General features: G+C 42.1%; 1 protein-coding gene across 1 annotated transcript in view; it reads left to right on the forward strand.

Moving 5' to 3' along the window:
* The first annotated feature begins 8,311 nt into the window (after positions 1 to 8,311).
* The window catches only part of PEX7 (peroxisomal biogenesis factor 7), a 61,955-nt gene continuing 55,439 nt past the window's right edge, over positions 8,312 to 14,827 (forward strand). Inside the window, exons 1-2 of the mRNA XM_081313827.1 lie at positions 8,312 to 8,562; positions 11,321 to 11,378. Coding sequence (XP_081169953.1) covers positions 8,415 to 8,562; positions 11,321 to 11,378 — 206 coding nt within the window. The 5' untranslated portion in view covers positions 8,312 to 8,414. The remainder of the gene's footprint in view (positions 8,563 to 11,320; positions 11,379 to 14,827) is intronic.

Here is a 14,827-nt window from a genome sequence, read left to right on the forward strand (position 1 = left end):
ATGTTCCAGTCACATGTATCACCATTTCCAACCTTCCCAGAAGAGCTGCAACAAGCAAGTCAACAGGAGAAGTCAGATTCACTTGTAACAATCAGTGTGATTCGCTTAATTACGATTAATTCGCTTAAGAACAGCAGCAAGAAAAAAAAGGTTGTAAAATCAAGCACACTCAATTAACGACCCCATCACTTAGATCCATCCTAATTGTGGTCATACGCTGAGGACTACCTGGATGTTGTTTAATCCCTATTTGAGTATTGTTGGCAGATTCAGGCAAAAAAAGAACCACTCAGAGGAATGTGAATAATAAGGAGACTAAATCCTATGAAAACATGTGGGAGGAACTAGAAATTGGAACTAGATTTGGAATTGAAGACTGATGGAGGATATAACAGCAATATTCAAATACCTGAAAGGCTATCATTTAGAGAACAGATCTCAATCTTCTTCTGTCATTCTAGAGTGCAGGAGATAGAATAAATAAAAAGATAATGGGGTTAAGTTACCGGAAGACAAATTCTAGTCCAATATTAGATTTTTTTTTAATTATTAAGAGCGGTTCAAGAGTGGAACCAATTACCTAAAGAGACAATAGGTTGTATATGTAGGAGAGCCACAAGGTTACTTTGATTTGGACTGTAAAGGTAAAGGTAAAGGTTCCCCCGCACACGCGTGCTAGTCGTTTCCGACTCTAGGGGCCGGTGCTCATCTCCGTTTCAAAGCCAAAGAGCCAGCGCTTGTCCGAGGACGTCTCCGTGGTCATGTGGCTGGCATGACTAGACACCAAAGGCGCACGGAACGCTGTTACCTTCCCACTGGAGTGGTCCCTATTTTTCTACTTGCATTTTTACGTGCTTTCGAACTGCTAGGTTGGCAGAAGCTGGGACGAGTAACAGGCGCTCACTCTGTTATGCGGCACTCAGGATTCGACCCGCCAAACTGCCGACCTTCTGATCGACAAGCTCAGCGTCCTAATCCACTGAGCCACCGCGTCCCTTGATTTGGACTGTAGCACTAAGCAAAAGGTTAACCTCTTCCAGCTGTACGATTCTACACAAATACTGTTCATTTATTACCATGCCTAGTAACTGGAATTGTCTGGCTGCTCTATATATAAACACATAAAATTCCAAGGCTGAAACTAATAACAGTACAGCATAAGACTAAGGCCAGCAATAAAGAGGGAAAATCAGTGCAAGTATGTGAGAGCAGCCAATAAAAAGTTTTTAAAGATGTTTATGTGGTATAAAAAGTCAAAATGACATCTGATGAATCTTTCTAAAGATTAGAGGGCATATATTCCCTCACCTCTCAAAGTGAATGGATGTTTTCTTGTAATTTTATTTGGGGGGGGGATTTTAGATGATAAACTTTGGCTCTGTAGAAAAACATGAAGAATTTGCTTCAGTCAACCGAATCTAAAGTAATAGCCTTTAAAAGCTAAACCCCAAAACTTAAAAACATGTTTGGAAATGGACAGTGAGTTCCAATTGAAAAATTAGGTAAAATACAGTCAGCCTAAATGATCCTGTTTAGACCAGTGGTCCCCAGCCCCATCCATAGACTGGCACCAGTCCGCGGCATGCCAGAAACTGGGCCGTTGAGACAAGTGAAGCCCCCACCCATTGATTGGATGCAAGCAACACACAATACCATGCCTCCTCTGGTCTATGGAAAAAACTCTCTCCAAGGAACCGGACCCTGGTGCCCAAAAGGTCCAACGCCCGATCAGTGCAACAGTTTACAACAAATCACTAAACTATTTTAAAATAATTTGAGAATTATTATGGAAGCCAAAGGTCAATATTGTACAGGACCTTTGGGTACATCGATTCACATGAACTTTGTCAATGGCATCTCCAGATCTCCAAATTTTCACATAAAGTAGATAAAAATTAAATGGGCAAAATACAGCAACAACTGTTTATTACAGCCTTAAGGCCGGACACAATCAAAATATATAACAACAGTAACAATCTTACATCCATATTTACAGGATATAAACCCACCAAATAATCAATATAATACAATCCAAAATTCTCAAAATAAAACGTATTAAAATTTTTCAAACCTTAATAATGGTGCAACGTATTGTGCAGATGATGGCAAAATAAAAAATACCATCATCGCATGAGATTTCATGCAAGAATACCAACGTTTTGCAAGAGCTGGTGAGAAGGGGTGTGCGGCTTGTGGTGGAGGGAGCCAACTAGTTGACATTATTTAATTAACCTATTTTAAACCTACCTAAAAATACAGTAAATAAAGTATATTGCAATCATAATATTTAACTGGTGTATGAGTTCATTTTCTACTAGCAATGGTTAGATTCTGTTACTGAGCCATGTCAAACCCAAGGCCTGTGGGCCGCATCTGGCCCGCCGTGTGGTTCCATCTGACCTGGGGACCTGCTCTGGAAACAGCAAAGGACCGGCTCGTGGCACCACCACCCGGCCCAGGCCGACCAGGCACTGATCTATAACCTGGTGCCAGCTATCAAAGCCAGAATGTGCTCAGCCTTAGATCCATGGGGCAGCCCTGGAACCAGCGACAGGCGCCCCTGCCCTGCCGCTTGGGTGCGCATACAAGTGGAGTCTAGCGCCCCTGCTGCCTGTCTTATCCCGCAGGCTGACTTCACCCAGGACGCCGGTGCTGGCTGTCTCCTGTGGGTACACCCAGGGGGAGGGGCAGAGGCAGCGGGGCAGCTCCATGGATCTAATGCTGAGCGCATCTCAGCCACCAGCACCTCCATGGCCCATTCGCTGAGCTAGCCTTGCAGCCGCATGGACACCACCAGCGCTGGCAATCTCTCCTCCTCCCATCACCCCTTCCTGAGCGCAGAGGAAGGAAAGAGATGAGAATAGGAAGGAAAGAACAGAGGGAGGGAGGGAGGGAGGGAGGAAGGAGGAAGGAAGGAAGGAAGGAAGGAAGGAAGGAAGGAAGGAAGGAAGGAAGGGCCAACTTGTTTGGAGATGCCCCAGTTCACGCAGTTCTTCAAGACAGGACTTTATTGGCAATCCAAGTTAACACTGGTATTCTTGAATTGTGAACTCTTAGGAAAGTATCCCTTCCTTGTGTGTTGCAAGCAGCCATTTCCAATGGGGAAAACAGGACAAAGCAGAGTGGGGGGAAATTATTTTTCCTTTGCTACGTTTCCAGTCTGAATTAGACCATGGCAGACTCCCTACAGGAGAGCTCTTTTAAGGTTCATGTATTAATAGAAAAATATTGTCGCAGGGGGATGCTTTGGTTACAAAGCCGGGCCTCTTTGCAGGGAGAGGGAGTGGGCCTCCCTCTGACCCACACATTTTACCCTCCCGCACACACCATGAGCAACTTGGACAAGGAGAGCGAGACGATCAGCAGCAGCCTTGAAGAGGAGGCAAGGGCAGCTGGGGACCCCTTTGGGAAAGGCTGGTCTGGGTGCTAACCCTCCACTACCCAGGGCTCCGGGCAGCCTCCATCACTGGGGGTCCTCTGCATGGCCTGAGCGGGACAGCAAGACTCCTCTGGTGGACAAGGGTATGGTGCTTGCCCTGGTTTCGCCTTCCTCGGCTGGAGACAGGATCCCTACCAGCCCCACCCGGGTCACCACAGGCACCCCCAACACGAGCGACGTTACGAGCGACGTTTTGCTGGCCATGCTCACCCTGGCCACCCCCACCCCCACTATGCCCCCCCAACCCCCAAGCTCAACCACAACCCTGATGCGGCCCTCAATGAAATAAGAGTTTGACACCCCTGCTGTTACTCAACCATGGACGCATTATGTGCTAGAAAAAGGAGAAATTAATCTCTTGCCACTTCAACTTTTCAGTTATCTGTGTTTTTCTTTAAACAAGGAACTTGACTGAGATCTTTCAGAAGAATGGTGGTAATACTTCTAGGGAAAACCGTCTTAGTAAATAATGGTTTACTATTTCTTCCTAGACTTCCCCTTTCCTCTGCAATGTCTTTTGGGTTGCAACTCTGAAAGCAGGAACTGTCTGCAATGGATTCTGTAAGTCCCTGCAGAATTTTTAAAATTTGGCTAAAGATTTGGGTATAAATTCAGGCTTGGTGGAAAAATGATGCCTGGAGCAAAATGTAAGTTTTTAGGCATGAAAAGATACACCCCCTCAAGATACACAACTGTCTTTTGAATCCAAAGCAACTACCTGATGCCCAGGAAAATCAGGGTTGAAAGATAAGCCATAGCTTAGAGCTATCCAGGAATTTAGCATCACAAATGTGGCTTCACAGAAAAGTAAATTAGAACAAGTAACTTGTAAGATCCTAAATGAAAAAGAATGTACAGTATATGTGTGAAAGATTTATGCAGTAATTCTTTTATCTTCATATTTACATGGTTGCAACATCATGGACAGGAGGTAACTTGAGACAGCAATAATTGGCAATGAAAAGAGAAAGGAAAGCAACAGATATTTTTAATTTTAAAAACACAAAACCCACGTATTTTATTAAAATTGAAAAGGCAATAATAGTTACTTCCAGATTTCTTGAAGAAAAAGAAAGGCAGCTAAGGATTTTTATTTAGAAAAATGCTAGCCAGACTCTAAATATTGATTTTTTTTAGAAATGGGGAAAATCATTAAAAGATCTCTTAAAAGCAAGAACTCTACTAACCATGTTAAGTGATTTTCTTTGATTTGGGTAAACCATATTGCAGTTGTTCTTTTTATACACAATCATGTATGCATCCACATAAATATTAATCATGTATCTAAGCAATTTTAAAATAACAATCATAAACATTTATCCATAAACTGTTCCTGTGTGTTGTAATCCCCATACAACCCCCAAATTGACTTCCTCTCATCTCACCATGCTACTGGCACTAAAAATAAGTATCAATTTCTTTCTTTGGTCATAAAAAGGTGAAGCAGGCAGTATTTTGTTTGTTTAAGACAAAATTAATCATGAGAGATTACAGGTATTCCTCAACCACAACTGAGCCCCAAATTTTCATTGCTAAGCAAGACAGTTGCTAAGTGAGTTTTGCCCCATTTGCCAAGCGTCCAAATTTTGACCACATGAGCATGGCTATGCTGGTAAGGTGGTCAGTGTGAAAAACGGTCATAATCACTTTTTTCAGGGGCCACTGTAACTTTGAACAAATGGTTGTAAGTCTAGAACAGGGGTGTCAAACTCAATTTCATTGAGGGCTGCATCAGCATTGTGGTTGCCCTCAGGGGGCCGGGTGGGTATGGCCTGGGTGGGCGTGGCCTACTGGCTGGGCGTGGCTAGAGTGCCTACGGCCTACTGGGTGGGCATGGCCAGCTCTACATCGTTCGCATCAAGGGTGCCTATGGGGGCCTGGGCAGGAGTGGGACAGAACTGAGGGTCTCTGGCAGAAGGAGGGTCTCTGGGCCAGGGCCAAGGCAGCGGGGGCCATTCCCTCACTGTTTCCAGGATGGCTTTGCGGGCTGCATGAAACCACTTCGCGGGCCTTGTGTTTGACATGTCTGGTCTAGAACTAACTGTACTTTCTTAAACATGGATGGTTTGGTGGCTCTCTCCTGCATTTTGCCAAACAGGAACAAACAACAATATTCCACGGTTGAGCCAACTTCCACTAAATATTTGCTCAGCGGGAGAATTCAAGTTACACAGATGTTGCTTCCAACGCGCAAGTAAAAAGCAACAGCTAGAAGATTAGAGGACTGGTAAGGAGCTTCCAGTTGGGATGATAGTCTCAACAGGCATCCTTGGTACTTTCTCAAGTTGACGAGTCTTTTCTAGCCTATTCTAGATAAGGCAGCGAATATATAACATTCTAGCAATTATAGCCCTTCTGACATTACATCTGTAATCTCTTCTAATAGGGGAATAGAAGTGTGCTGAGTAATCACACATCTGGTGTTAATCTGTGTAGTGGTAGCCAATCTGGTGTAAAATTTTCCAAGAATGGAGCTTTCACATAACAACCTATACGTGTGCCTGCATGGAACAACATATTCCGTATTATCTAGCCTTTAGAAACACCCAATTCCCACTAAGTTCACCATAAAGCTGATTGATATGTCGGATATTATGGATGTTGCTATATAATACAGTTTTGCACACTGGTTAAGGCAACATGCAAAAATAAAAGTGCAGGTAGTCCTCGAATGGCAACCGCAATTGAGCCCAAAATTTATCTTGCTAAATGAGACACTTGTCAAGTGAGCTTTGCCCCATTTTATGACCTTTCCTGCCGCAGTTGTTAAGTGAATCTATGCAGTTGTTAAGTTAGTAACATGGTTGTTGAGTGAATCTGGCTTCCCCACTGACTTTGCTTGTTAGAAGGCCGCAAAGGGGATCACACGACCCCAGGAGACTGCAACCATCATAAATACAAGTCAGTTTCCAAGCATCTAAATTTTGATCACATGACCATGGGGATGCTGCAACAGTCGTTAAGTGTGTGAAAAACAGTCGTGTCACTTTTTTCAGTGCTGTTGTAACACTGAACGATCACTAAACAACAAACAGTTGTTAAGTCAAGGACTACCTGTATCTGAACAGGAGTACAATTTACTTCTGTCACCAGGAGTGTCTCGTCCTGCTTAGATATAATGGCTCTTGAGATTTAAAGCACTGGCTGACCAGAGAGATCGGTATCTGTCAACCAAGATAAGTCAGGTCAAGAAACAAACACAATATATAATAGAACTCCACTCTATTGATATTGGCTCTAATAACATCTCGATTGGGTTTTCCCTTCCTTCTGTCTTATATAAAAAGGCATCAATGCAGGGCAATTTTTGTTTTATTTCTCAAGCTCTCTTGTTTTCTCAGGCTAAGCTCACATTTTGCTAACAGCTGCTGCTTATTTTCTCCAAGGTGATTTCAATGCCCTCTTGCACCACCCTATGTGCTACCTTACCTCAAAAATGCCCGCTTTAGAATACATTCTTTTTGAAAGTGCATTTTGCATAATAAATGGACGTTTCATTCTAATAGTTTCTTTTCACGTTTTTCTTTGCACAATGCAACCTCTGCCTTTTCCTGCAATAAAACAAACATTGCCACTTGTGCCTCCTGAGATAAGGTCCCTTGATATATCTTTAAATGATGTAATTGGAAACCTGAAAATAAAGATGAACAGCTCAGAAATCATACGGATGATTGCAAAAATAAACATGTTACATTTTTTAAAAAAAAAATAAAATAAAAACTGAAGCTTAGAATAACAAGTTTGCTTGATGGAAACATGAATTTATTTCATCCTGGTGTCCAAGGATTATATATTTGCATTAGTAAAGGTCTAATTTGCCAACATAACCTAAGAAAACATGTTAAACTATGGTTTAACCACAGCAGGTTATAGTGGCCTAGTTCGTACTAGGGGTTAGCTATGCTTCAGGTAAATAAAACATTACATAGTGGCCTAAGCATTACAATATTTATTTTACAAAAAAATAAGATTTGTTTAGATTTCATAAGATTGCTCAGTCTTGCAAAATTCTGATAGCTCTCCAAGATGTTCCCATTTGGATTTTTCACAAATTGGAAAAGTGGGAATTTGAGGAAACCATCAAAAAACCAAAAGGAAACAGGCCTCATTATTAATGGAATCCCCAATTAATCTGCCTTTTAAAAGGTCAAAACAAATATTCATTTGTGGTTTTACCTATTTACTATTGTACCCTTATAACCACTCTATAATCCATCTTAATGAAAAGCAATATAAAATATCGCAAAGTCAACGTTAACACAGTATCATTACACAACACGCTTAATCACGTCAGTTAAAAGACGCAGTAGTGTCGTGTGCGCAACCTAACACATCTTGGATAGTTTTAATCGTGCCGTTTGTTTCTCTTTTACGTGTTGCACAAAACTAGCCCGTGGGATTAGTCTGTAGTTTAATGCATTATGCGAATCGAGAAAATGGGTTGCCACTGGCCAGCTTGAGCGCGTTGTAAAAACACAAATGTCGTTTCTTTTTGACAAGTTGCCTTAGAAGACGGCAGGAACGCCGCAAACCAGACAAACCTACAAAAAGAAATCCTCGAATCACTAGAACAGGGGTAGGCAACCTCGGCTCTTTTATGACTCATGGACTTCAACTCCCAGAATTCCTGAGTCAGCATAGCTGACTCAGGAATTCTGGGAGTTGAAGTCCATGAGTCATAAAAGAGCCGAGGTTGCCTACCCCTGCACTAGAAGCTCCTCGCGCGCCTTCTTCGCGCGAAGGGATTCCAAAGAAGGGCAAGCTGGAACCGGAAGTCCGGCTCGCAAGAAGGCATCCTCGAAGGCTTTTTTTTGAAGCCCAAAACAACCATGGCGGCGGCGGCGACTGTTTCCCTCACCCCCGCCCCTACGAGAGGGGCGGCGAAAGAAGGAAGGGAGCGGGCGGTTTTGAAGCCGCCCGCCAGCAGCTGCCACCCGGCTGCCAGGCAGACGAGCTCAGCGCCTGCGGTGAAGCCATGAGCCGCAACGGCGGCGAGGCGCTAGGGAAGCTCCTGAGGGCGCAGGCCTTCCGCTTGCCCGGCCGCCACGGTTACGCGGTAGAGTTTTCGCCGTACCTGCCGGGGCGTTTGGCCTGCGCTACCTCGCAGTACTACGGGATTGCAGGTGAAACGGCAGCAGGTGGCGCGTGCGCAGTGACGGCGGCAGCAGCAGCAGCAGTAGCAACCCTCCTACCTAAGCGCTTTCTGCTACCTAGATCAGGGGTCTTCAAACTTGGCCCTTTTATGACTTGTGGACTTCAACTCCCAGAATTCCTCAGCCAGCATGGCTGGCTGAAGAATTCTGGGAGTTGAAGTCCACAAGTCATAAAAGGGCCAAGTTTGAAGACCCCTGACCTAGATTCTTTGGTCGCGTCCAAAGGGTGGTTGGAGAGGATGATAGGCTGTCTGGAGCAGACTTGTCCTGTAACATGACAGGGCTGCCATAGGCTCCATAGGCTGCGTGCGTGTTTGAGGCGCTTCGCTTGGATAGAAGTCACTGCCCCTTTCCTGGGTTTCATGGGACTTGCTTCCTAGATTGCAATGCTAGGTTTTTGGAGCTTAGATCGCAATTCAACCCAGTTGATAAAAGTTCACCTTGGCACAGAAACGCGTACATGCTCTTGGTGAGCTAAAATTACAGTAACTGGGAGACTTCCAAGTGTGATAAATGCACATTTTTTAGGACGGTATTTTTAATAGATTAGCTCAGAGATCACGAAAAATCAGGGGAAGGGGCTTGTGCAGAAGCCGTGATAAGCGCTGTACACAATCCTCACGTGGGAAGAGACTGCTGAGGCTTTCCTGGGCGTGTGCTTTTAGGTTACACCCAGTTGGAATGAAGAAGCTCCGAGGGAAAAAAAAGTTCCCTTCTTTTAAAGCAGAAATAAAACAGCTTTTGACATACGTTCAGTGGAAAAACGTCAGCTAAAAGCCCACATGCATCCTAAACAAATGCATGGTTCATTATAGTATTGTGGCTGGTAATTTTTTTATGTCTGATGTGATTGAGGAAATTGATTAGCAACATAAATTTTGGGCTCAATTGTTCTCAAAAGTTGAGGACTACCTGTATGCCTCTTTGCAAATCTAGTATCGAAAATGTTCTTTGCCTTGTAGTCTAATGTATGTTACTACAGCTAGGCCTCGACTTAACTACAATCGAACCCAACATTTCTGTTCCTAAGCGAGACAGTTAAGTGAGTTTTGCCCCATTTTGTGATCTTTCTTGCCACAATTGTTAAGTGAATCACTGCAGTAGTAACGGTTGTTAAGTGAATCTGGCTTTCCCATTGACTTCTCACAAGGTCTCAAAAAACAATTACATGGTCTTGGGACACTCATATCATAAATATGAGTCAGTTGCCAAGTGTCTGAATTTTGATCACGTGAACATGGAGATGATGCAGCAGTTGTTAGTGTGAAAAATGATAAGTCACTTTTTTCAGTTCCAGTGTAACTCCGAATGGTCACTAAATGAATGGTTGTAAATTGAGTACCTATATTGCACTTGAAAGTGAACTTCCGAAGATAACAAAAATGCCTTAGGAAAGAAGCATTCCCACATGCTGTGATATTTGAATGGTGTGCTTGAGGTTGCAATCCAAAAGGTGCACAGTACAAGAATGAAAAGAAAAAATAATCATTTGTATTGAATTAAAATTAAATTAAATGTAGTTAATATGGTAGCTCCCTGTCATACATTTAACCATTTTCTCCCAGTGATGGGGACAACATTTGAATAAGTTCTGGAGTTACACGTGAAACATTTGCGTTTCCGTTTTACATAGGGAATAAGTATACAATTAGATATTCAGTATAAGTTACACAGTTTATGATAGTCATTAGATCTATATGTTACTCCTTTAGCCCAGGATCTTGCAGACCAGATACTGCAAGAATTCCAGATATGCTACTTTATTGTTACGGGATATAAAACAGAATCTTGAAAGTCTATCAGTTTCCCTCTACCTTCTTTTGCACAAAATAAAATCAAAGCGGGCTTATTTTGAGTTTCTTTCTTTCTCATTCTTTCCATTTTTCCAGGATTGATTTGCTGTTTCTTTTACCTTAACTGTTCAGCCATTCCTTCCATAAGGTCATCTTAAAACTATATCTGAAGTTAATTGTGACCGTTCTGTTTTTGTACCCTAAAGTCAAAAAATAATCTTTTTTCAAATGTTTATTTGAAAATGCTTCTTCCTTCCTTTCCCCATCACAAGCTTTCAAAATGGTTTTTGAAATGTCCAACTTTGAAGGCTGTAAAAGGTAATACTGATTCTGCTTAACAATCCATGCTATAGAGATGTATTTTTACTCCATATGTAGTCTCTGGAGACTTATTAACTGTAAAATTCATCCAAGCATAGCATTAAGTATCAATGTATCCTGTACAACTTTTGGAAAAAAAAGATGGAAGAGCAGAAGTCCCCAACCTTTTGGGCACCAGGGACCTGCTCCGTGGAGAGAGGTTTTTCCACGGACCGGAGGGTGCGTGGTTTTGTGTGCTGCCTGCATCTCGCAGATGGGGCTTTGCTGGTTTGTGCAGCCCGGTTCCTGGCATGCCGCAGCCCAGTACTGGTCCACGGACCAGGGGTTGGGGATCCCTGTGGTAGAGCACATAATTTGTATATAATAGGACCCAGCTTCAGTTAAAAGAATTAAAAACTGAGTGATGAAAGCCTCTCATACCCTAGAAAAGCACTGCCAGAGTAGCAATTCTATGTTAAGTAGATATAATTTGACAAGGCTATAAGGTAGGCTTCAGTGTTTTCTAAAAGGGGTTCCCAAAGTTCAGCAGTTTTCAAGAATCTTACTCTAATTTAGTCCATATTATACTATACAGACCATTGTTTTCAGTGTTTTTTTATTGTCTTCAATTTTAGGTTGTGGAACTCTAGTAGTGTTGGAACAAAATGAAGCTGGACTTCATCTTTTCAGGAGGTATTTTGTTTTTTCATAATGAAAGTAATTATTGCATAATCTTGTGTGTGGGGAATTAGATATTCTGATGTAGTTTGATAAAACGTAACTACCAAATGCACTTATACTGCTAAATTCTTGTGTGTTGATTTAATAGAATAGTATTGAATAAAAAAGGAGTTGAAAGGAATATTGACAGTAGAACAGTTCAGAAGCCTTTAAAGCCTCAAGAAGCCTTTAGGTAGTAAGGACAACTAGAAATTTTTTTAGATGCAACACAGATTTATGTCTACTAAATTTTATTCAGTTTAATAGCTTACCGCAGTCTTGGAAAAGGTTTACTCCATATTTGTTATGCACCAAAATATTCAAATTTTTGTAAAGGGTATTGCCAGCTCCAAATTTTGTCTCAAACCCCAAAGGTGAATTTGTCTTGAGACCCAAATATGAATCTTAATTCTGTAATCCTCATGTCTTTTTTATTTATTTTACAGAAATTTCTTTATAGGACAAAACTCTATAATATAAACAAAATTACTTCAACAGGGAAGAGGAGGGAATGTTTTCCAAGGACTTTCTGATTACAGCATATTGTTTTGGTGAAATGTATTGCAAAATGGGGTGGGATTTTTTTTTATTTTACAATTTTTATCTTCCATGGACAAAGACAGTAAACACCTATTCAAACCTTTGAAAGTATAGTATTACTTGTTGATTTAGAAATACTGGAAATGTCTTTCTCTTTACTGTACAGGTGTTAATTTAACAAAAACAATTTTTTTAAAATGGCTTTCATTTTCTGTTACTTGCATTTATCCTTTCTTGTAGAGGGATATTTATAGCACACACATACCCCCCAAATCATAAAACAAAAGTCAACTGCAGAGAGAAGAAGGAAATTGAACCACTTGCTCACTTTCCAAATTTCAAGATTCTCCTTTCATAAAAACATTGCATATGAAACTTGCCTACATTGATACCACAAAAAAGAAAAACAACCTTACAATATTAAATTCTACCAAAAAATAAAAGCTGTCAGCAATTACTTTAAAAAAACTACCTTCAATTCCTTGGATCTGTTATGGTTAGTAGTGACAGGACATGTAAAATTCCTTCAGTGGAGTTCAGAAGATGTCAGTATCAATCAGGATCCACAAACACTGTCTGGCAGTCAAATGCCATGATCCCAAATCCTTAATTTCTACTCACACCAATACCAAACAGCACCAGTTCAATTGGAACAACACAAAAATCATTGGCCACGCTACCACCCACCACACTCTGTTTATAAGGGCTTCAGGTGTGGGTGTGTCAAGTGAGAGGCTTGTGATGGGTCAGGTGTGAGTCATCAGTGAGAGGCTGGTGATGGGTCTTGTGATGGGGAGATTACATCAGGTCAGGATCATTGGGAGGTGAACAGGTGGAGGTGATGGGGGGCTTGTGTCGGTTGAGGATCGGTGCTGTCTCTGGTTGGCTGTGAGGTTGATTTGGATTCTGAGGGGTTCGTAGGCTGGTTGTAGGTCAGTGTGTTGATGGCATTGCTTGTGGAATGGCAGGCTTTGATGAACTCATGACAATGACAGGTGGTAGCTTGGCCGATGATTTTAGTGTTGCTCCAATCGATGTCGGTGTGAGTAGAGATTAAGGATTTGGATTGTGGCATTTGACTGCCAGCTGGTGTTCAGGGATCCTGTTTTTTAATTGATGTGATGTTTGTCCAACGTAGAATTGGTTGCAATTGTTACAGTTGATTTTGTAGATTACATTGTTTCTTTCATCCATAATTCCTGGCCGAGTGTGGCTGTGGATTTATGGGCTATTGCTATTTTTAGGGGTTGGAGAATTCTGGCTGTCATTTCCGGCACCCCTTTTGTGTATGGTAGAGTTTTTGCGTAGTCAGCTGTGCGATGTGTCGTGGTTTGGGTGCTGTGTGTCAGAATACGAAGTTTTTGGGATAGCCGTTATGGAGAAAGATGTCCAGTCGTTTCTCCTCTGTTTTTCTTAGTGTTGTGCTGCAGTGTGTCTGAAGAGGGTCTGGACACAGCTTCTTTTCTGTGCGGTAGTGTGGTTGCTTGCAAAGCTGAGGATCTGGTCCATGTGTGTGGGTTTGCGGTAGATGCAGGTTTCCAGTCCTCTGTTATCTAGTCTTCTTATATCAATATTGAGGAATGGCAGTCTGTTGTCTGTTTCCTCTTCATGTGTAAATTTGATCCCAGGGAATATGTTATTAAGTAGAGAGCATTTGATGATGACGAAGGTGTTATCAATGTAGCATGTTTAGAATTTTGGTTGGATGATTAGAGCTATAGATTTGAATTTTTGCATGACTCCTTCTGCTAATTACCCACCAGGGTACCTTGTACTTGCTTGTACATTCTCCTGTTGAACTTGAAATATGTGTTGAGGCTTAGATCCAGGAATTTCACATTGGTTTATGTAGATATGGAGTGTTCTGTAATGGCATCATCTTTGTGGGTTTGGTGTTTAGTGAGTAGGTGGTGTATGGCTTGTTTAGCCAGGTCGATGTCAGTTGAGGTGAAGAGGGCAGTGATGTCAAACAAGACCATAATTTCTTCCTTGTTGATCTTGGTGTGTTTAATGCATTGGAGAAATTGTTCTGGGTAGTTTATTGAGTGGGTTGAGTCATCAATCAGGATCCACAAACACTGTCTGGCAGTCAAATGCCATGATCCCAAATCCTTAATTTCTATTCACACCAACACCAAACAGCACCAGTTCGATTGGAACAACACAAAAATCATTGGCCACGCTACCACCCGCCATGCTCATGAGTTCATCGAAGCTTGGCATTCCACAAGCAATACCATCAACAGACACATGGACCTACAACCAATCTATGAACCCCTCAGAATCCAAATCAACCACCCAGTCAACTAGAGACAGCACCGAGTGTCAACCAGCTCATGCAAGCCCCCCTTCCCCTCCACCTGCAGTTCACCTCCCAATGACCTTGACCTGATGTAACCTACTCATCAGAAGACCCATTACAACCCTCTCACTGATGACTCACACCTGACCCATCACAAAACCTATCACAAGCCTCTCATTGATGACTCACACTTGACACATCATAAGACCCATCACAAGACCATCATTTGACACCCCCACACCTGAAGCCTTTATAAACAGAACACTGACAGTGACATCCCCTAATTCTGAAGATGTTACCTCGCCTGTTACCAAAACGTTTGGAAGCCAACCTACAAGCTCAAAGAACAAACCTTCATTCTCATCCTACACACGAACTAGAGCTATTTGTCACTATTGCAGACATGTAAAACAGATGTTCTCTTCATTAAAACTGCGAAGGGGGGGTTTCCATCAAGTAATCTGTAAGTAAAACAGCTAACAACTGGTAGGACATTTCTAACTACAGATCCATAACTTGTTTGCCAACAACATATAAGTTACTTGTGGGCATAATTACAAACCAAATCTTTTTCTGAAAT

This window comes from Vipera berus, assembly GCF_964194415.1.
Source record: "Vipera berus genome assembly, chromosome: 1".
Lineage (NCBI taxonomy): Eukaryota > Metazoa > Chordata > Lepidosauria > Squamata > Viperidae > Vipera > Vipera berus.